At 39.3% G+C, this 23345-nt stretch overlaps 1 protein-coding gene across 2 annotated transcripts; it reads right to left on the minus strand.

Moving 5' to 3' along the window:
- Window positions 1-2480: 2480 nt before the first annotated feature.
- Window positions 2481-22555, minus strand: abcc4 (ATP binding cassette subfamily C member 4 (PEL blood group)). Of its 2 annotated transcripts, XM_015006544.2 has the most exons (31): window positions 22313-22555; window positions 20871-20981; window positions 18933-19053; window positions 18171-18395; window positions 17966-18055; window positions 16451-16614; window positions 15648-15773; window positions 13198-13447; window positions 12371-12478; window positions 12154-12243; window positions 11805-11996; window positions 10768-10862; window positions 10607-10693; window positions 10222-10318; window positions 8533-8733; window positions 7871-8008; window positions 7759-7796; window positions 7578-7687; window positions 7351-7497; window positions 7190-7269; window positions 6816-6966; window positions 6621-6740; window positions 6437-6547; window positions 6254-6354; window positions 5354-5545; window positions 5138-5293; window positions 4537-4626; window positions 4143-4315; window positions 3882-3987; window positions 3047-3181; window positions 2481-2976 (listed from the first exon to the last, which is right to left on the minus strand). In XM_015006544.2, exons 1-31 carry the CDS (start codon window positions 22384-22386, stop codon window positions 2887-2889), a joined length of 3969 nt encoding a protein of 1322 aa, XP_014862030.2. In that variant the 5' UTR covers window positions 22387-22555; the 3' UTR covers window positions 2481-2886. The 2 variants fall into 2 exon arrangements, with proteins under 2 accessions (XP_014862030.2, XP_087870477.1); XM_088014351.1 differs by lacking the exons at window positions 20871-20981; window positions 22313-22555 and having other exon boundaries at window positions 18926-19046.
- Window positions 22556-23345: the final 790 nt, after the last annotated feature.

Genomic DNA, 23345 nt, shown 5'->3' on the forward strand with positions numbered 1-23345 from the left:
CGCTTTAGCTGTTTCTCGTAGTGCTTTTATCTTTTCTGCTGTCAATGGTGACTGAAAGAGGCTGACAAAATAGACATTGTTTCCAGGATTTGAACCCTTTTGAGCCATAATATATGAAACATCGAGCAATTTATTTGATATGCAAAGATGGTTTTTGTGATGGTATTCATCAAAATGCAATGTTACTGGTTTTCAAGATTGTGTTTTTATGTCTTTTTAATGTAAAGCACTATGAACTGTCTTGTTGCTGAAATGTGACATACAAACAAACTTGAATGATAATTAAAACTCTGAAGAGCCTGTTTGCTTGCAGAGCATCTAATTAAACCAGTCAATCCAGGTGTGGTGGTGCAGGTAGTCACACCTTTAAACTGAGAGTCATTAGTTAAACCTGTCACTCAATGATCAGTAAAATGACCCTGAAAAGTCATTAGTCTGTCACTTGTTACGTGAAGATCAAAACAGCTCAACATATCTCACTAAACCTGTGAAAGATCAAGTGGTCTACAGGTTAAGACAACAGACCTCAAGTACAAAGCTCAAGGGTACAAATCCTGGAAAGGAGTTTTCATTTTCTCGGTCTTTACGCAAAAAAACAAGAAAATGAAAAATCAGCAGCATCACCAAAAACTTTGAAATCGGTGCATGGATGTCGATTTTGTCAGCCTCTTTCAAAATCACCTTTGACAGCACAAAAGATAAATGCACTATGAGAAATTTCTAAAGTGTGGAAGGTTGTGTGGTCCACAGGTTATGCCATAAGACATCAGGTACAAGCAACATGAGTTCAAATCCTGATCTTTGTCTGTAAATAATTGGTATTATTAGGATTTTAGATTAAAACACTATCATAAGTCAAAATTAAGGCTATATGTTTTTTTATCAATCTATTTTTATTCAGGGAATGCACTGATTTCAAAGTTTTTTGCTGATACTGCCGATATTCCAAAAACAAGAAAATGAAAAATTGGCAGTATCAGCAAAAAAACTTTGAAATCGGTGCATTTTTACTCCAGGAATGCACCAATTTCAAAGTTTTTTGCTGATACTGCCAATTTTTTATTTTCTTGACTTTTTACATGAAAACCGAGAAAATGAAAAATTGGCAGTATCGGCAAAAAACTATGAAATCTGTGCATTCCTGGAGTAAAAATAAATTGATAAAAAAAACATATTTAAGCAGAAATCATGTTTTTCTGAACAATTAGCCTTAATTTTTACTGATTATGATGAACTTTGTATGTTTTAATCTAAAAATCCCATTAAATACCAAATTAAGCATGAATGTCCACGTTATTTACAGACCAAGATCAGAATTTGGACCCACATTCTTCAAGTCTGATTACATAACCTGTAGACCACACGACCTTATATGGTTTGGAAGTTTTTTGTGGCGCATTTATCTCTTCTGATGTCAATGTTGGCCTTGAAAGACTGAAAAAAAAAAAAAAATAAAATCAGCATTCTTTGTTAATTCCTGCTGGGATTTGAACCCATGACCTTTATAATGCTGGTCCTACAGCATTGCCAGTAGACCACATGATCTTCCACACTTGGGAAGTTTCTCATAGCGCATTTGTCTTTTCTGCTGTCAATAGTAAAGTGGTTGATTAAAAAGGCATTTTTTCCAGGATTTGAAACCATGTCCTTCATACTTGATGTCTGATGCCTATCTAAATTTTGTGATGACCTGAACCCATGAGCTTCTTACCCATGATTTGTTGCATTGCAGTTGTCAATGTTGAGTTAGAAAAAAACAGGTGACAAAAAATACCCACCAGTTTAGAGTTGCTTTTGAACCATAGTATATGAAACATCGAGCAACTTATTTGATGTGTAAAGATGGTTTTTGTGATGCCATTCATCAAAATGTAATGTTACTGGTTTTCTCAATTGTTTATTGGATGATGTTTTTTATGACTTTGTATTTTTATGATGTAAAGCACTATGAATTGTTTTGATGCTAAATATGCTATACAAATAATCTTGAATGATAATTAAAACTCTGAAGAGCCTGTTTGCTTGCAGAGCATCTAATTAAACCAGTCAATCCAGGTGTGGTGGTGCAGGTAGTCACACCTTTAAACTGAGAGTCATTAGTTAAACCTGTCACTCAATGATCAGTAAAATGACCCTGAAAAAGTCATTAGTCTGTCACTTATGTGATTCAGATGTCACTCAATTGTCCTCAAACTATTTGAGGGCAATTTAAACACTAATTTCAACCTGTTTGGTATGTGTATCATCCTCTATATGAATCTTAGTCAATTATTACTCAAGCATCCCAAAAACTGTCTTCTTCATCTTTTTTATGGCAGTTTTCTAGCTGGGTCTAGTAAAGTGTCCACTGAGTGTTAGAAATCAACACCTGAGGTTAAATTTGCAAATATATTCAAGTTTTTTCACCATGCAGAAATGACATGCTCAGCTTGGTTGGGTTTCCTGTCAAGGTTTTAAGAAGGACAGAGTTGAAAACAAAGTAAAAAATGATTTTTACTGAAATCTTCAACATATACAAAGTTCAGCTTTGGATGCTCATTTTGTGCAACAATGCCAACAGTTCTTACAGCATCTTTGGATAAAACACTTTAACAACTAAAATAAAAACTGCTGTAAAACACAAATAAGGCACTTTGAAACAATCATAAGACCACTTCTTTAAGGCACCTCTACATAGAAGCCGCTTAGAACATAAATAGAAAACATGTAGTGTTCTATCTGAACAGTTTCTACACAAACCAGCAGCATTATGTGCAAACGGTTGCCTGGCAGCGGACGCCGGCCTCCTCCCTGCAGTGGGTCGGTGCTCTCTCCGGAGAACGGAGCTCCTCGGCCTGCGCCCTCTCTGGACTCTACTGGTACCGAAGCAGCTTTACGTCTCCCGGCTCATAAAGCCGTTTCAAAGATGACCAAGTTGACCTCGGCTGTGTCTGCGTGTCCGTTCACCATGATGGGACGGCTTCTGCTGTCGTAAGCCTGGAGATGCATTTCAAGTCAGTCTATTTTCTTACTTGTGCCTGGCTTAACTTTTATGACTCAAGCTCACCCTTTTGGCTGCTTCCAGTAGCGCTGCTGCCTCCTGTTTCCCAGTCTGCTGCACCATCTTGTAGAAGATGCCTTCGGTGTCCTGCAGCAGAATGTGCGGCTCGTCATATGCGTGGATCTGCCCAGCGTCCAGAACCTGCAAATGAAACCACACACTCATCACAAACAACATTTGTGTAGGGAATCCATACACCTGGAATTTACACAACACAGTTTTTATATCATCAACGGATGATATAATTTCCTCTGCCTTGTAGTTCTACTGCAGAAATACACCGCTCAACCAGAAACAGCCAGTCAGAGCCAGGAAGAGAGCTTGCTTTCTGATACCAGGAGATAAACGGTTTTCTAGTAGCATTAAGTTGTTCCTCCACCATTAGCACAGCTTCAGCAGCGTGATTGACAGCACAAAGACCCTCCTCCTGGCTCTGATTGGTTGTTTCTGCAAATGACAGTCAAACCACAGGGAGGAAGCAGAGGAGCTGGATTTTTTTCCACAAATTATCTCATGTTATAGGGACATTTATTTAAAAAAAGTTTACAGTAATGTAATGCCAGGTAGACATGCACCTAAAGCAATGCTATTTGACTTGAGGAAAAAACCACCTTTAAAGCAACATCTCTGCTCCAGGCAACACAAACTGGAAACTTTCACTGTCATCCAGGTGGTAATTAATCTTCAGCAGAAACTGTACAGACTCCAACTGTCTCTTTGTTTCCGTTTCTGTTACCACCTGCATATAATGCTAACTGCCAGTGGGAAATCAATATAAACTTTATTGAGAGTTTGCTGCTGATGAATTTTGAACCTTAGTTTGTGTGTAAAATGGCCTCACCAGTATCCGGTCGCTGTCTATGATGGTGTTGAGGCGATGAGCGATGGTGAGCACGGTACATTCCCTGAACTTGTCCCGGATGGTTTTCTGGATCAGCTCGTCTGTCCTGTGACAACAGCACAACATCCCAATGTTACAGTTCATGTACAAGAAATTAACCAATACATTTTGATGACTTGAAGTAAATTAAAAACATAACTGGACTATAAATGGACTAAATATTGTTTTAATTGAATTGTAGTGAATGTACAGCAGCTCTACCTGGGGTCCACATTGGCCGTGGCTTCGTCGATGATGAGGATGCGGTTCCTCCTCAGGATGGCTCTGGCCAGACACACCAGCTGCCTCTGACCCACACTGAAGTTGGAGCCGGACTCGGCCAGAACCGTCTTCAGCTTTCCAGGCAGCTCCTCCACCACGGACTTCAGCTGCACCTGAAGGAAACGGGTGTCAGCAACTAAAACACAGAAGCTTCATTTACCAAAGACTCAGTTCACCAACAGTAAGCTCTGGCTCTAGACTGAATGTCTTAGTTTGGCCTCTAAATGATGATTTTTTTTATTTTTTATTTTTTGCAGCATAATATTCATTTTTGGATTCTAATCAATCATATGAAACATCTTGGTCATGTTTGAAACAGGCAGCTGGTGCTGACCTCTCGCAGGGCGTTCCACAGTTCTTCGTCTGAGTGTTGGTTAAAAGGGTCCAGGTTCTTCCTCATGGAGCCTGTGAACAGCACCGGGTCCTGGAAACAAAACCAACTGGGTTCACAAGTCACAGAAATAAGAACATGTTAAAAATCCACCTGTGTGTATTTAAACCTTAGAATAAAAGCTTCTGACATGTTCACAGCAAAACATGGTGGTGGCAGCAGCGGATTGTCTTTAAAGACAGGGAATATTCTCAGTTAATGAGAATATAGAGCTCAATAGAGGACAAACATACAGCCCAAGGGACAAAACTTGTGTGTAAGAACGGCCCAGTCAAAGTCCAGACCTGAATACAGTTGAGAATATTTGGCAAAACTTCAATAATGCTGTTCAGACGCTCTCCATCTTATTAGGCTGAGCTTTTAGATTAATCAAGAACCTTCTTGGTTCCACTTGTCAAAGCTGAATTTTTGTTAGCAAAACAAATTTTGATTCCACTTCATTTATTCTAATGTGTTTGACATAAAATACTGATGGTGGTTTTAATGTGGCAAGTGGGGAAACGATTCACATGAGTACATGAGCTCAGTTCCTCTTTGAGCTCACCTGAGGAATGATGGACATCTTCTGGCGCAGGTCATGGAGGCCCAGGTCAGAGGTCACCACCCCGTCGATGTAGATTTTCCCCTGAGGTTCTGCCAGGCGGAACAGAGCCGAGACCAGAGAGCTTTTCCCAGCTCCGGTTCTCCCGACGATCCCGACCTGACAAACGAAGGACGCTCAGCTTCCGTCCACAGCGGCTTTAGATAACAAACCTCTCACCTTCTCTTGGGGCCGAAACATGGCCTGGAGGCCATGCAGGACCCTGGGGCTGTCGTCACTATAAGAGAAGCTGACAGTGTCAAAGGTCACCAGGCCTTTGCTTGGCCAACCAGGAGGAGGGCGCTTCTTTGTTTCCCAGGGTGCTTCGCTCTCTAGTTCAGTGTACTCCATCACTCTCTCCACTGAGGTCATCTGTGGATGAAGTTCACACCATCAACTTTATTGCACTTTTTTAATTAAATGTGATGGTCTCTGCCTAGTTTATCCTTACTAGATGCATTTGATGCATTAAATCTGTAGCGTTTTTATTCATATCTGATCATTAAAAGGTTCTTCATTTTCCTATGTCAGTTATTCCCTATTGGTCAATAAAGACAGCATGATGCTCCCATATGAGACTCGATGATCTTCTATAAACTGAGTCAAAGAACCAGTATTATGCATCTTCCTGCCACATAGTGCCATTTTATAGCTCTAACTAGGTTACCTTTGGTTGTTATAAAAATACTATATAAATATGACTTGAAATAAATTTAACTTTGTAATTTAACGCATTGAAATTGGGCCTCTGTCTCTTTAAAAACCACTGCTCTTTCTGAAACTCGCCTTCAGGATTTCGTCACATCTCTCCTTTGTTAACCCTTTAACAACGTTTCTACCAGCACTGGTAAAGGCAACAGCACAGCAGATGTGCAGTTCCACCAGGTGTTTGCTAATTGCTGTTGGCTCTTCTGATGCTCCAGGTGTTTTGTACAGCTGAATGGTTGCCACAGCAGATTAGAGGATTTCTCAAATGTATACAAGAGAACCAAGGAAACACTCCAGGTGTGTTTTTGATAAGGGAATAACTTCATAACATGATGTAAAGCTCAATAACTTCTACTTTAAGCGGTGTCTCACCATATTCTCCACCTCAGCGCTCTGCCTGACGCCCCACTGGAACATTCCCATCAGAGTCACTGCATAGGACAGAGCCAACCCAACAGAACCAGCATCCAGCTCTGATGGCAGAAAAAGTTCTGAAGGTTACACTCTGGTACCCTCTAGTGGTGTAGAAGTGCAGGTTGATCGACTCTGGCTTACGGTCTCTTAGCAACAAGCAGCCAAAGGTAGTGATGGTGACGAAGATGGAGCACATCCCATCAAGGCGAACAGCGAACCAGCGAGACGTCGTCAGGAAGAGGAAGAAGGCCTCTGTTCACAACCACAAAACGTCAGTACAAAGGTTTGAGATCAGTGGACGTAAACATGCAGGGAGAGGCAGAACCTGAGTGGAGGTTCTGATGAATATCGAAGGTGTTCTGGAAGCGCTCCTCCGCTCCAAAAGCCCGGATCGTCCAGAGGCCCTGAAGGGACGACGACAGGTGGGAGAAGACGGGACTGCGAGCTGCACGACACGAAGGCTTGTCAGGGAGAAGAAACAAAACGGCAAAATAAAACTCAATCCATTTGAGACGCCTACTGGTGGATTCAAGCCGTTTGACGTCTCTGGAGGTTTTCAGGAAGTAGCGGCGCAAGAAGAGGAACAATCCGAGGAGAGGCACAACCGGGATGAGGATCCATGGGATCACAGACGCTGCCACGGCGATCACACCGAGAATCTGCAGGAACACCTAAAAATCACAGCAAACGTGTTCACACCCAAACATCAGTGTTAGTTGAAGAGGATTAAAGCTAGAGTTCATAATTTGTTTGTTTAATACAAAAAAAAAAGTAGTAATAAATACTAATAAAAGTACTAATCGTCACTTTTATTGTCGTCACTTTTAAATCACAAAATATCGTAATAAAACTTTAGGTCCATATCTCCCACTCCTCCTGCGTGTGTGTCCTCACCTGAATGAAGTCGGTAAACGTCCAGGGCAGCATGGAGTCCACCTGGCCGATGTCCTTAGAAAACCTGTTCAACACTCTTCCTGAAGAGACGCAGCAAGTGAGAATGTAACATTCAGTTCTCTTTGGATCACAAAGTGTTTAATGACGCTCTCTTCGCTTACCGATGGGGTTGATGTCGAAGAAGCGTACGGGCGCTCTCAGGATGGCGTTAAACATGCTGTTGTGGAGGCTCTGGGCAGCTTTCACCAGCACAGAGAACAGGATGATGTTCCTCATGAAGCCAAACAGGATGGTGGCGGCAGTGAGACCTGCAGGAAACCAGCAGGACTCTGATCAGCAGGAAGCAGACAAACAGTTAAAAAACAGGGCAGACTGTGAAGCAGGTTACCTCCATAAACACCCAGATAGAAACCCAAATCCAACTTTGTTGTGTTGGTGTTGGTTCCATTTGCAGCCATACTGCTATTAGTGCTGCTTAGCTTGTCTTGCTCTCCTGCCCTAAAACATGGCAGATTAAATGAGGAAACGGCTCTGTTAGCATCAGGAGGTGAACACAGAGAATTCCTTACCAGTACGCCAGCCACCAGTCTTGCATCACATACGATACCTACAATAGAAAGCATGATTACTTACTTGTTTTGATATTTCCTAATATAAATGGCTGGTTTGTTGTTGCTGTACCTGAGCCAGGAGGTTAACCAGCACAGCAAACAGCAGGACGACGACGTTGGCTCCAGCTCTCAGGTATTTCAGGTACATTTTCATCCCGATGGTTCCCTGAGCTCGACTCTCCTCCGGTATCACCTGGACCGCCTCCGTCTGCCAAGGAACACCAACAAGCATGCTTACCATACATATAACTTATTTTAATGTTATATTAAAGAGGTTCAACAATAAGGAGAGCATTATTGTGGTTTAATTAATAACACGTGTGAAAATGAAGCTGCACTTCTGACTCTTCACACAAACAGACCAAACGTGACCAGCAGTCATACTAGACAAAGAAAAAGAGGACCTGAAATTAGAGAAGCAAAGGGCAAATGCATGTAAAGCAGCAGAATCAGCTCCTGTGTTCATGGTAGCGTGTGTTTAAAACCACAGCTTCAACACTCAGTCATTTGACTTTTTGTATTGAAAATTAAAGGTCAGTTTTAAATTTTCCATCAAACAAAAATGTTACTAAAACTCTCCTCTAAACTTCTACAAAAGTAATTTAAAATGTCTGAGTAACTAAACGCTAAGATAAGAAACACTAATGTGAACCAGCTGCACAAATAACTCCCATCTTCTCTGTGGAAACTTATGGTGGACCACTAGGGGGCGTAACAGACCGCTGTACCAACCGGTAAGTGATCTCCGTCTTTGAGTGAGTTAACCGAGGAGTGCTGGGAGAGAGCTGACATCTCGGACAGAGTTCTGCTCCTGGGAGAAATGTCCTTTGGAGACTGCGGCTGCTCTTCTTCCTCTTCTTTCTTCAGCAAAGAAGTGAAGTCCAGTCCGGAGCGCTGCAGCTCCGTGTAGGTTCCCTTTGCCACCATGTGGCCCTGATGAACACACACAGCCAGAGTCGTTTATGGACTGCTGCCAACAACTACACATCTCAGCAGCGAAATACAGGCTTTTATTTATAGCTTTCTATTTCTTGCTTTAGAAAACCCAAAATCATGGCAACCCAAACATCTGTTATCGTAACTTTTCACCAACAGGATGAGGGTTTGTGCAGGCTCCATCAACTCAAAGCTAAGACTTCTTAAGACCTTTAATAGTGGAATTTCAGACCTGTATCTGTAAAGAAATGCACTAACTTTGTCCAGCCAGCTAGCAAGAAATTTGAAAGAAAGCTAGCTGGCTAGCAAGGGTATGTTAGCAACTAGTTAGCAATAGCCTCAACAGTCCTGAGTCACAGAACACAATGAAGATACTAGTGTGACTCAAACTTTTGCCTGATAGATAATCTTGTATGCATAAAATATGCAATATGTATTAGTTCTGTTCATACAAAATTTAAGTATTACAGGCCAAATTACTTTTATAAAGTAGTTTTAGATGTTTTAAGACCTTTATTTCAAATAAGAGTTTAAACTCTTTTCTAAAATGAAGGCTTTATAATGTCTTAAAATATCTAAATACATATCCAATCCAAGACATTTCAAGGCCTTTAATTTAGATACGAGTTTAAACTGTCTTAAAAGTTCTGCTGTGCTCCACACATTAATTACATTTTTATTAGCTTCCCTAAGGCTGGTCGTTTGTAAGGCCAACTTACTTTGAATTAATTTAAGACATTTTAAGGCCTTAATTTTAGATGAGCGATTTATCTAAAAGTAAGGCCTTAAAATGTCTTAAATACATCTCTTAGCCTTAAATATGGATATTAAAGGATGAACAGACCCTGTACTGTATCCCTGTTTCTTAGTTAGAAAGAAAAGAAACACAAAGACATGTGGAAACATGAGCACAGATATACCCTATGACCTATTGGAACGATTCAAGTCAGTTGAGAAACCTGAAACTGTGGTGCTTTGCAAAAGTATTCAGCTTCTTCAATTTTGCTGATTCAGTTGATTTTGAAAAAAAAATGTAGCAAACGACTGTAAAACAAGAGAAGACATGGTTTAAAAATGAAAAGAGCACTTTTATTAACTTCCCTAAGTCGATACCTCTTAGCCTGAGTTAAAACTCACGCCCTTCACCAACCTGTCAAAGGAGTTTTTCACAAGCATTCACTTCAACATTCAGAAACAAAGCTACAATTGATCTGAATAATGGCAGCCGTTCCCAGCTGTGCAACAGGTTGAGATTTAAAAGCTGCTTTGATGCTTTAAAACATCAGTAAATATAATCTTCCTTCACTACAGAGCTTCCACCCTGCTCTTAATTAACACCCTGACCTGTGAACAGAATGCAGTGCAGCCAGATTTTGGAGGTCATGGAAATGTTGCTGATAAATAGCAGTTTAAGCCTGCCAGGTAGAGGAGACAAACGGGACAGGCTGTGTGTTCATGCAGGGAAGAGAAAGTATTCAAACCAACCTCCTTTAGTACTAGGATCTGGTCTGCAGCCTTCAGGTACTGCAGCTGGTGAGTGACCAGGATGCAAGGCTTGTTCTTCAGCAGCCCACAGATGCACCTGATGACAGCAAGCAGGAATGAGAAGCTCTAACTCCAGGTTTATTAAACCAAAGGACTGTCGGCCATTGTTTAACCCTGAACAAAAACACTAAGACCTTCAAAAGGCCAATAAGAGAGGAAAGTTCCAGTAAGCACGCTGACAGGTCTCCACCCTGCTCTTTACAGCAACTTCCTCTGGCTGGGATCTGAATCAGAGGCTTTACACCCATTTCCTGTCTGGGAAATTCAGGGAATCTATTGTCCTGATTAATGAAGCGTGCAGCTGAGCAGACTGGATGGGACTCACTCTTCAAAGAGGTGTCTGCCGACCTCAGCATCCACGGCACTGAGAGGATCATCCAGCAGGTAGATGTCTGCGTCCTGATACACAGCCCTGAAACAGAACACACTTCACTCCAGCGTTTATCCTGGACAAATGCATCTCAATTCGTCCAGTTTCCTGCTTACCTGGCCAGGTTGACTCTGGCTTTCTGCCCCCCACTGAGGGTGGCCCCTCTGTCCCCGATCAGAGTCTGATCCCCGTCTGGCAGCAGCTCCATGTCCTACACATAAAACATAACATTTATAAGACCGACAATGACAATTATTCGCAACTTATCTTAGAAAGGGTAAAAGGATGAACATGCACAGGTTCGTGGGGATTAAACATAAAAAGAAGATTTCAACACCAACAATGAATCAGCAAATTTAAAGGCTGATCAGTGACAACTTCAAATCAAACAGATAAAGTTGATCATGGTGTACAGGGCTTATAGTTCAATCGGTCCGTTCATAGCCATCCAAGGTAACTCATTTATCAGACACCTCTTCCCTGACCTCTTCTTTAATCAGCCTAGCAAACATTAACAGCCCAGCTTTTTACATCCAGAAGAAGTAAACACACACACAAACACACACATTGAGTCTGGGCTTTGGTTAAACCTTTCTATTAAGGTGAAAAAGTAAATTTTCTATATTTACATTGATGTCTTACAATAACGGCATAAACTAACAATTATTTTAGTAATAAATTATCCTGACAGTCTGATTTAAAAATGGGTACATTCTGCAGATTTTTCATTTAACTAACCCTTTCTTATATAATATCAGAAATGCATTAAATGATTCAAATAATTACATTCCTTTTTTAAAACAAGAAAATAAATATTTTATTGCCTAATATGCAAAAACATGGCATTACTTTAGTTAATTTGAACCAGGTGAAGCTAAAACTGCTACTTGAGGAGTTGTGGGTAGAACATATGTACAAAAAAAGTTTTCATCTTAAATGCAAAATGTATATATTTTTGCTTAATTATTGCTCTGTTATTCTTTCAACAAATGGTCTTTTTTGTGTCTGTATATTCCATTTAACGTTTAAGCGACTACTAAATTAGTTGACAATTAATCATAATTAATCGTTTCAGCACTAGTTAAAGATAATTTAGTTTGTTTTTTTTAAATCATAACTTCAATACTAAAAATATTGGGAGAATCCACCTCACCCTTTTCAGAGCGCAGGCTTTGATGACTCTTTCATACTTCCGAGGTTCCAGGTCTTTCCCGAACAAGATGTTGCTGCGAATGGTTCCAGGAAACACCCAGGGCTGCTGGGCGGCGTAGGTCAGCTGACCTTTGACCCTCAGTACCCCTTTTTCAGCAGGAAGCTCTCCCAGGATGGAGCTCAACAGGGACGACTGCATGGAAATGCAAACATGTCAGGAGCTGACTGATGGCTCTGGGTCATCAGCATGAAGTAGGCTTAGAGATCTTAAAGAGCAACACGTTCTTAGAAAGTAGACTCTTAAAAGGAAGGAATACTTTTTCACACCACTGGGAATCGCAAAGCCTGACCTTTCCAGCTCCGACTGGTCCAATCACAGCCAACAACTGATTCGAATCCAGAGAGAGGGAGATGCTCTGCAAGGTCGGAGCATCTAAATTCTGGAGGAAAAAACAAAACTATTTTTTTACTTTACCTAACTTTCCACAGAATTAAATCTCCAGCTTAGAAAAAAAGATTCATTTTCAGTTCTCTCTTGACATTTGTAAATAAAGGGTGGAGTCCCACCTTGTCCCAGTAGCAGGTAAGATCATTGAGCTCCACACCAACATCCTTCCTGTCCTCCTTTGAAAGAGCAATGCTGGTTTTTGTGATCTCATCCAGCAGCAAGAACTCCTTTACCACAAGAAAGAGAAAACAGATTTTAAAATTACAAATAAAGAAGGTCCTATACAGCTGATTTAAAGGATAACAGTTTAAAACAGGATTGAACAGAAAGAACTGAGTCTGTCTGAAAGATTGTATTGACCAGATAGAGATTTCTGGATAGGAAAAAACTCAATCAACTTTAAAAACATGTTTTACCATAGACTGCATCAAATGTTTCATCTGACTTATTGTGTCCATGTAAGTCGTCTTAATATTATACATAAAGTTTAAACCTTAAAGCAGCTCAAGTTTAATTTAATTTAGTCAAACTAAGCAATGAATTTAGATTTTTAAGTGTAAAATAACTTCCTGTCTCTCACTCAGGTGTTTTTATGGACGTGGTTTACTGCAGCAGTCAGGTGGCCATGAGGTTATAAAACTACAATGAAATCTGGAGTGGAAGATAACAGACCAACAGAGCTGAACATGAGAGCGATAAAATAGTAGTGACATCAGCACTGAAATGGGACAGATCAATCTTTATGAGTTCTGTCAATAAAAGCAAAGTCATGCTGATTTTTTTTAAAAACTGATACTTCACTGAAGCTCAGCAACAGTTAATCTATGACATGGTTACACCTGGTACTCAGCAAATATCACTTTATTTATGACGCTGAATGAATGAAGTCGTCTTCTCCTTTGATTTACTTCAGTTGCTTTCGGAGAGTTTTGAGTTCTTTTTATACCTGAATCCTCCGAACGCTGACACGGCTCTCAAACAGCTTTTCGATGGCGCTGGGGAAGAAGAGCGTGACGGTGAGGCGCACGGCCGTGTACAGCGACACCGTCACAAACACACGGCTGGCGGAGATGGGGTTCCCCAGCATCACGTAGATGGTGAACGTGATGAACACGATGATCTTGCTGGCGCAGAAAAACGAGGCCATGTTGAGACCTCGCAGGTAGGAGCTCTTCATGATCTTGGAGATCTCCTTCCTAGGATGACGAAGAGACATAGTCGGATGGTTTAGGCAGATTAGAGTCGGCTTGGTTAAGCAACAAGACGACAGAGACCAGTACTGAAGTTTTGTTGAAAGTAATTTGGACTGTCCATTGCAATAATCAGAAAAAAACTTGACTTCTTTCAGGATGACAGTGTAATTTCAAACAGGTACCACAGGAGAGAGCAGGGGTTTCCCCAGTTTACAATAAGCCTGGTGGGCTGCCAGGCTTGACTTCCCCATGCCGAGCTAAGTGTTGTTTACTTATCTTAAATTATTTTAAGTACACCAGTGATGGTGATAGCAGAGATGAGATGAGCTAGGTTTATAGTTGACAGAACAAACATATTAAAATCACATTTTCTGTCTTCGGTTGACGCACTGAACTGGTAACACTAACTTCATAAGTTTTGTAACTGTACAGTTATGATAATTTCATATATAATCATAACCAGGTACTAAAATGTATGGATTCATTTTGTATGAAACTCAAGGTATTCACATTTTCCAAGTTATTTAAGCATATCTGTAAAAGTCAGATCAGTGACTAAACAGCAGAAACTTGAAAAAAAAGATTGTTGTTGAGATGGAAATAATTATTTATTTTTATCTAACTGGGCAGACTATTCATTATCTGACATCTATGTTTACCAAGAACCCACAGCAAAACAATTTCAACATTGAGTCATTTGTTAATCACAAGTTATATTATTATCACAACACTGACCAATATCAGCGCATGTTTTCCTAGTATTGTGCAGCCCTGGTGTGTGGTAGAGTTGCAATAAGTTTGTTCTCTTTGAAACAATTGTACCAATTGTATCAAGAGCCCCATTAGAAATATGTTTGTAGAAAAAAAGTGTTCCTTTCAAGAGATTTTGTAAGGGTTACATTTCATTTCCTCTGGGAATAATTTGACAAGAAGAAAATATTTTTGAACACAATTTCAACTGAAACAAAGTAAGCAACTCATCGTCAAGCATAGCACCCTGCCTCTGAGGTCCAGGATAAAAATATTTTAACTTTAGTGCAGCCAAAACTGTCTTAGCTACCCTTTCACTCATGACTGTTGAACATTTATGCCTGGATGTTCTATGGCAGACGGCCACACACTGCTCGGAGAAAAAATACACTCCATTTTTAACAGCTTCCAAGATGTGGACCTTTATTCACAGCTCCAGGCCAGAGTCCAGCAGCAAGCTCAGCACATCATATGAAAGAACACTGAAAAGTCTTAAGCATTGTATTCTCAATGACCCGACAAGAGCATTACTTGAGGAACTTTGCAGATTGAATGCTGTCACCAAGATTTAACTTCCATCAGCATGCCAGATGCTCAAACTGGAAAATTTAGCTAATCTTTGTTTTACTACTTGGGCACAATCAGATCATGTACAGAGCAAACATTGATCTCCAAACCCTTACATTTATGAAAAATGTTAAAAACACTGAAATCATTAAAAAATAAAGCCCCTGGCATACACTTTGTTCAATGCATCAACTTTAGTCCTGTCTTTCAAAAATGGTTTTGTTCCACCAGTGAAGTGCGCACCGGAGCAGAACACAGCAAATATGCATGCCTGTAATTAGTTCTTAAAGCTTTCATTTTCCTTTGCAATTGTAATGCAGAAAACATACAAATATACAGTCAACTCTTGTTTTCTAAGACTCTTTTACTATAAACTCACAGTATCCTTATGTGATGAAGTATATGCACGTTGCAACAACAAAAAGGTACGTAAGGTGACAGAAGAATCTCCCAACCATAAAACAATAAACACTCCCATGAAGCTTAAACCCTAAAACGGCAACAGAGCAGCATCAGCAAGTTCAACTCTGAACATTTTTCTGATGAGAACAAATCTTCACAGCTAAAAAATAACTTCCTCTTTTGTCACAGACTTTTTTTTTTTTTTTCAGAAAAGTCTCAGTGGTCACGTCTAATACCTTTCAGATTAGTTGTAATCTAGAAAGTAATTGTTGATACCAGTCTGCACTTTATTAATGTTTATGTGAAGTGTCCAAACTGGTAACTTCCCTGTGGGGACTAACAGATTATGTCTGCTGTTAATAAATAGGCAGGAAAAGCCCTAAAAGATGTCATATAATTAGCCGCACATATTTGACTAGAGGTTTTACAACTTGTGGTAGTTTGTGGAACTTGAACTGTCCATGACATTAGTTTTTGTTTTTACCTTCTGACCTCAGAGACCAGAGCAGAGAAAGGTTTTTCCCAGGCATACATCTTGATGATCCTCATTCCAGATACAACCTCGTTCATTGTTCGGATTCGGCTGTCTGTTAGCACGGCGGTCTTACTCCTAAAAAGGAAGGGTAGGACACTGAGTGTGCTGGAGATGCACTTCTGCATCAAAATGTCCTTTCTATGTGCAGGTAAATGAACTTTATAAATGACAAACTTCAGCATTTTTCTTTGGAGTTTATATAACAGTCAAACAAAGTAGCAGATAAATGTGAAGTCGAACAAAAATGATTTGTGTATTTATATTTTCATCTCTAATAAATCCAGAAAGTCTTGACTTTTCCTTCTGCTTTGCAGTATTTTTCTTTGGTCTATCAACTTGCTTTAGTTCACCCATGTGTGTGTTAGTCTGTGTACTGTGATTAGAAAGCAATTTGTAGTGTTATATTTTCTGTTTTATTTTATTATTGTATTGTATAACCATTTATATAACCTATCAAATTACTGCAGATGTGAATTAGCTTATGCTACAATCTGGTAAAGCACATGAAATGATGACATTTATGTCTGAGCCTTTCTAAATAAAGTTTATTATTGTAAAAACATAATATAAAGACTTTGATAAAGACAGCGATGGTCACTGAATCCAGCACAGAAGAATCACATCACATATTTTATAGGCTGGTTCAACATCAGCAGCAGGTGGATAGCTACATCCTAACAAGGGTCTCATCTGGTGTGTGTGTGTGTGTGTGTGTGTGTGTGTGTGTGTGTGTGTGTGTGTGTGTGTTTTACCTGAACTTAGAGAAGAGTCTCCCAAACATGGTTTGGGTGGGCATCAGGATCAGGAGGACCCCCATTCCCGCCAAGCAGGAGGGGCCAATTTCACCCCACAGCAGCCCCACGACTGCAGCTGCCTGAAGTGGCCCCACCCACAGGAAGTGCAGGAAAATCGTCACCTAGAGACAGGGAGTCAGTGTTGAGCTGCAACTACAACACACAACAGTAGAAAAAAAACAAATCAATCAAAGTTTCCATCAAGGTGAGAGTTTCTTCTCCCCTCTGTCAAACAGGCTCAGGTCCAGTCAGGTATGAAAGCGTGACGTGCTCCAATTACCATCCCACCCACTGCCAGAAAACAAACTCCCTCACAGCGCGCTCTGCCCCGCAGATTAACAACAAACTCTACATTCCTGACACACAAACAGAGTTCAGTGCTCAGAGAGTAATGAGGCCTTAAACAGAGACCTACCACAGCTTGTGGCGAACAGATTGCCAACAGCTCTGACACGACCAGGTGGACTGACAATCGGGCATTCGCACGGTGGCTGGTGCAGTTTTGGGTCAAAACATTTATGCTAACCGACAACCTCAGAAATGAATCATTTGATCGTTTTCTAACACTGCACCAACCCTAGCGCATAATTTAACTTGAGCACAAACCAAGTGTCGGATAGCTTAGAGGATGTCTGTCACTGCTAAGCAAAGGCATCAACACACCTGATGAATATGGAATGGAGAGTCGAAAGAGAAAAGATTGTGCACAAAAAAAACAACAGAATGAAAAAAAAGAGAAAAACTTGCAGAATGTGAAAAAAATTACACAAATATTTGGTGAAGCTTCGACTCCTGCAGCAACAGACAGTAAACAGCGACATAACGCACAGTGGTTGAGAGGCTTAGTAACAAGCAACATTCTCTAACAGTGAGGGAGGAGGTGATAACCCTGTGTCCCATTTTCCTAAATATAATAGAGCAAACTTTAAACCTGTAAATAAGTGGGAAATACTTTGGAAAAATAGCCCACTTTTTTTTTTTTTTGTTTTATACATGCCAGTTTAACTGAAGCATTTTTTTAAAAAGAAACAAAGTAGAAATTAAATTTGTGCTTTGAAGTTGAAGTAAACATTTGAGAGTTTAATTTTTCAAAAAGGCTGCATTGTTCCTGCAGCTATTTATCCTGCTGTCAGCCTACTTTTACCAACCAGTCTTCTTCATATTTGGTGCTTTATTCTGATTCCTATGCTTCAGATTTTATTTCCATGCATTTTTCATACATGTGATAAACCTTTAATACAGTTCATTACAAAAATATATTAAACTTTTTGGACATCCACCATCAACACATAAATCAAAATATATTAATTTTCACACATCTCAGATATTAATTTGTAAAACATTTAGAAGGAAATCTACTTTGTGTTGTCAATTAAAACACATTATAATAAGGTGGAAAAGTTCAAGTGATATAAAAAATATTTTGCAAAGCATTAAACCCTGAAAAAGAGACAGCAGCTCATTCTCTCATACCTCGTCAAACTTGTTGACGTCATTGGATAAAAGGTTGACTATTTGGCCTGTGGTGGTCTTTCCCATGGCTGAACTGCTCAGGCACAGAGCCTGAGAAAAAAAAAAGAAAAAAGCCATGGTTAAGGAAAACTGATCTGATTTGACAGGCAGTGCCAGGATTAAACTGCTAAATGATAATCAGATCCTCGTTTTCCCTGATACGGACCTTCCTGTAGATCATGTGACACATGGCCACTCTGATCTTCATGCCCGCTCTCTGTACGTAGTAGAAGTAGAGGTGATGGATCACTGCCAGGCCGATGGTGCAGGCGGAGAGGCCGGCTGCGTAGCCCAGAGTCTTATTCAAAGCCTTTCTGTCATCTGGATTATAATTCTCAAAGTACTGAATCACTTCCCCCAAAAAAACTGGCTGGATGACTCTGATGGTCTCCTGCATTCCAGCAGAGACAAGATGATTAAAGATAAGAAATTTTACTTAGACTTTTCATTCAGTATTTATACAGTATTTCCTTATTAAAAAACACTTCATAAAAACAGGAAAAAAAATCAGATATTCTTTGGAACTTTGAATGTCAAGATATTGGCAAGCTATTGGTGTATTTAAGTGTTCTGTGCTGGTGCATAATTGAGAACATTTATGTCTGCATTTGAAAAGAAAAACATTTTAAGTCAATTCAGCATTGTTGCTCTGCATCGGAATCGGCCGATAATAAACCTGATATCGGTATCGATATTGGAAGTGAAAAATGTGGATCGGTGCAAGCTTAAAAATATAGGATTCAACAACAACAAAAATGTGACTATAATGAGGAAGAGAGGGATGACAGAAATAAATGGATAGAAAATAAAAAATGGATGAATGAGTTTTACACAATAGGATGCAGAATAAAGGCATCAAGTATCCTACACTCCTATTTTCCCAGTTTGTGTCAGAACCTTGAACATTTCACACAGACAGACCTCTGACCTCTAGAAGTGTAAAGATTCCCAGCACTCCATAGGACTTCCAGTAGCACTGTATGATGACTTTGGTCAGCCCAGGTGTCCTCATCTCCTTGGCAGCTTTCTGCACCTCCTGGTCCCAGTATCTGTGACGGAGAAGAACCAGGAGCGGATGAGTCGAGGTCTATCGGCTTAGAAATCTGTGGCTCAAGATGAGCCGAGCCAAGCCTTGCCTCTGAGACGGCAGCAGCATTGCTTAAGGAATAAAGCCAGCAGTCAGTTACAGCAGGTCACAGGCAGGTTTGAACACATTAACAGTCATCAGCGTTGTGCAGCCTACAGTAACACTGGTGCAAACTTTAATAACTCATCATCAAATCAAAGGTTGCACCTTCTTATAGAAGAGATTTTTTTTCCACTCATTACAATCATTTGTTCCATTATTGAAACAAGAGAAGGTAGAGTGGATAAAAAAAAGTTGAAATGTCAGATTTTTATGACTTTACAAAAAAAATAAAAAATGAAAAAGGTGTAAACATGAAGCTTCCAATCCAAAGTTTCACTGTAGATGTACTTTAGTTTTTATTCAAGAAAAAAATTCACATATGCAGAGAATAAAGAAGATTGGGATCAAATGATGAACACATTTCCGTTTAGTCTAAATTAGTTTTAAAGAAATGTCCAGTTTCTGTGTCATTGTTGCTTTTATTGACGCATTTATGGGTGACCATCAACCTTAAACACTGTACCACAGTGTTTGCTTTTTGAAAATGAAAAAAAAAGACCATTTATTAAAGAATGACATGGAAACACAGATTTGTTCATAGGGTATATTACCATCTCTGTAGTGGTTGTAAGAAATGTCATAATCTGATATATAGTGGTTCATAGCTTGGAGGAAGGCATGAAAATTAAATGTTTTGGTCCTAATATAACAGATAATCTGTTAAGTTACCATGACTTTACTGTGCTTCAGGGGAAAAAACTGACCTATCAGGAAGTTAAACTCCATTCCCACAAATACCCACATCATCATCATCATCATCATCATCATCATCATCATCGTTGCACGGCTGATATTTCCTTCATCTGAACTGCAACGGCAGTCAACCGTACAACATTTTAACAGGCTACAAAACAGATGACAGACCTGAAATCACACGTTTTCAAGGACAACTCTTCAAGCTCAATTATCAAACGATAAACGCTTTAGAAGTTCAATATTTGGTCGTTTTTGGAGAATGAAACTGAGCCATCTTCCACAGGAAGTCAAATAGCACCCGAGGAGCAAAGTAACATTTTGATCAAACACCAGTTAAAGCTGAATATGTTGAAGCAAATTTATCCATTTATCTTTTATCTTTTTACGTTAAAAAATAAGCAGGATTTGGACACATTTGACAATTTTTGCTTTCAAGCAGAACCCTGGTGACTTTGAGCCAAAACTTCCTGAGTAAGAACAAATCACAACTTCTTATACCTTTACTTCTGAACAAACGTTATCCTGGAGCCTGAAGCTGCCTCCACTGTGTTTCAACATCAACATTGTGTTCCTTTGTCCCAAATCTTTATAAAAACCTTTATTGTTCAATAGAATATATAATTCATTTGAGTCTTCTCCTGCTTCATACTTTCATACAATGCAATCTTTCTAATGTTTTTTTTAATCTACAGGAATGTATGAACTCTGTCAATACATTTACACTAGCAAGGGCATATTAGCAGCTAGTTAGCGGTAGCTTCAATAATCTAGAGTGTGCCTAAAGCTTTTGCCTGACAGAAATGTCCAATGAAAACACACGAAAAATAAAAACATAGAATACACAAGATTAAATAGTCTTGTCAAGACAAAATTTAAGACAAAATTGTGAAAAAAAAAACAAACAAAAAAAACAGACTAAAGACCAACTTATTTCAAAATATTTTAAGGCCTTTATTCGTGCAGATGTGTAAATTTGTGTACCTCTGCAGCTCCTGTCCCAGCACCTCTGACCTGTCCTCTTGGAGTACTTCATACATGTCTTCCTCCTCCAACCTGCGCTTGTAGCCAATCCTGAACAGAGGGTTCAGCCACCTGATGAAGAGATGAGAGGTTGAAAGGAATTCATGATTTCATTCAGCAGATTAGATCCACACCGTCTTGGAAATAAAAAGGAAACTTCGTAAATGGATGCAAAAATCCATCAAAAAGACTCACAGCTATGACTAAAGATTGTAAATATTACTGGAAAATGTTGGTGAAACAGTTCTTGCTAATCTGATGGAGGCAGACCTCGGGGCACAAACCAGGGAAAATGACTCAGACTACCATGTAATAAACACACAAACGGAAAGGTTTATTTTGGAGTTAAGATAACTTTACACAGCAAATCAACAGCTTGAAACTTTCCAAACTGTGTCAGATTCCCGGTGCAAAGCCTGACCCCGACTGTATGCGCTCTTGCACTAGGCCATTTCTTAAGGTTCAGCTGATATATGACCCAGACAGAAGAGATTGCCAGAGGTGAGGGAAACGTTCAGTTCTCAAATAGAAAGAAAATAGTTTTCTAAAGTCAGAGAGGATCCGTCAGAGTGACACATGTTTTTATATATATATATATAACTATGTTGTAACAATCTGTTCACTTTTTCAATCTGAAAATTCTTAGAATTATCCAGGAGATATTTTTTTCTGCATTTTGGTATCAATCGGGCAAGAAACAATTCAAACCAGATCTATAGTTATGTTTATTATCTCAAAACCTCACAAATCAACTTTCAGCAGTCTGGTAAAATAAATAAGTAACTAAAACTAGTTTTTATTTATTTATTTCCTCCTGGGATACGTTTTTAACCCAAAGTGCCTTCTGCTCTGTGTATCGGTGTAAGAATAAAGGTAGGTAAGGAAGAAACTGTAATAATAGTATAATAAAAATGGATTCTGAATGTCGTAAAACAATCCTGTGGTGATTCAGACTGCTTTATTTAGTTTAAAGACGTGTTACGAATTGAAAAGGAAAAAAAAATACATACTAAAAGTTTATCAAAAAAGACACAACCCCGCAAAAAGTTTTATGAAATGAGAACCAACACAGACATGTAAAAATTAAATAAGTTATAAGGAAGTTTAGAAGAAACTCCTTCACTGCGCCTGCCTAATCTAAAACACCTGCGCTGCGTAAAGGACGTTAATTCATTGGTTTATTCATTGAACATGTCCGGTTGTTTCTTTTACCTGAGCAGAATTCCTGCTCGCTCATATCGTTGTTTCCTCAAACTAACTTTGTGTAAAATGAATAGTTACCGCGCTGAATGCGGAAAGTCACACTTCCTATCCTAACCGAGTCCATGTTTAAACTCCCCGCGAAATTACTACTGATAAAAAAAAAAACCGTTCACCACTCGGAGACCTCTGCGCCCACTTACCAGAAAAATATCTTGGAGAGAATGTTCGCCGTCGCCACCGGGTTCTTCTTGCCATCTTTCCGGACTTTTTCCATAACTAACCGGGAGATACACTGCGTCTCCCCTCTTTTAAAAACTGCGTACCCGGTTATCTGTCGTAACTTTGCAGGACCTGCATGTTACATGAGGGTAAGGTTACCCCTGAACGTGAGTTTACGTAACCCCTTACGTCCGGTTTAAGGTGCTGAAGCGAAATAAAAGAAACAGAAAGAACTCCCATTCGCCCCGCCCTCAATACACCTGATTGGCCAGAAAAAAAAACATTCTTTCTATGCTATTGGCTAGGTGACGACGGCGCTTTTACGACTTTAACTCGGTATTTTTGACACAGTTACCTACATATAATTTTAACTCAGAAGATATCTAAAATATTTCCACTTATATATTTGTCTCTTTATGTTCTAAAGATTGGTTAAAAATTAAATATCTCATTAAACCATTAACAGTTTTAGAATACATTATGAAATTCATTTCATCCACATTTTGTGACATCACAATCCAAGACTTCAATGAATTTTGTTAGCAATTTATGTGACAGACATATACAAAGCAGTACATTATTGTGAATTTAAAATATTTTGCAAATAAAAATGTTGTGATTTTATTTAGGAGATAAACTGTAAAAGGAACTGAAAATAAATGTATGTCCAACAAAAATCAATGATGTCTGAGGTATTAACATGTTTAAATGGGGAACAAACAAATTAATGAGTATATATTACGCAAGGTACTGTATTCTAGACTTACAACACGTCAAAGATGTCCAAATAAATCTCCAGTGTTTCATTAGTTAAAATCACATTTTTATGACTCAGCATAAGTTCAAGTTCCTTCATTTCTGTCACATGGTTATTATATAGAACATCTCACTGCATGTTTTCATCATGATGACACAGTTAAACGTTCATAGGGCTTTTTAGAAGCTAACTAGTACACCAATTGTCATGTGAGAGGACTGAATTAAGGTAGTAAGGAGTTTTCCCCTCAACTTTCC

This window comes from Poecilia mexicana, unplaced genomic scaffold (assembly GCF_051168715.1).
Source record: "Poecilia mexicana isolate PSO_F unplaced genomic scaffold, ASM5116871v1 scaffold_2, whole genome shotgun sequence".
Lineage (NCBI taxonomy): Eukaryota > Metazoa > Chordata > Actinopteri > Cyprinodontiformes > Poeciliidae > Poecilia > Poecilia mexicana.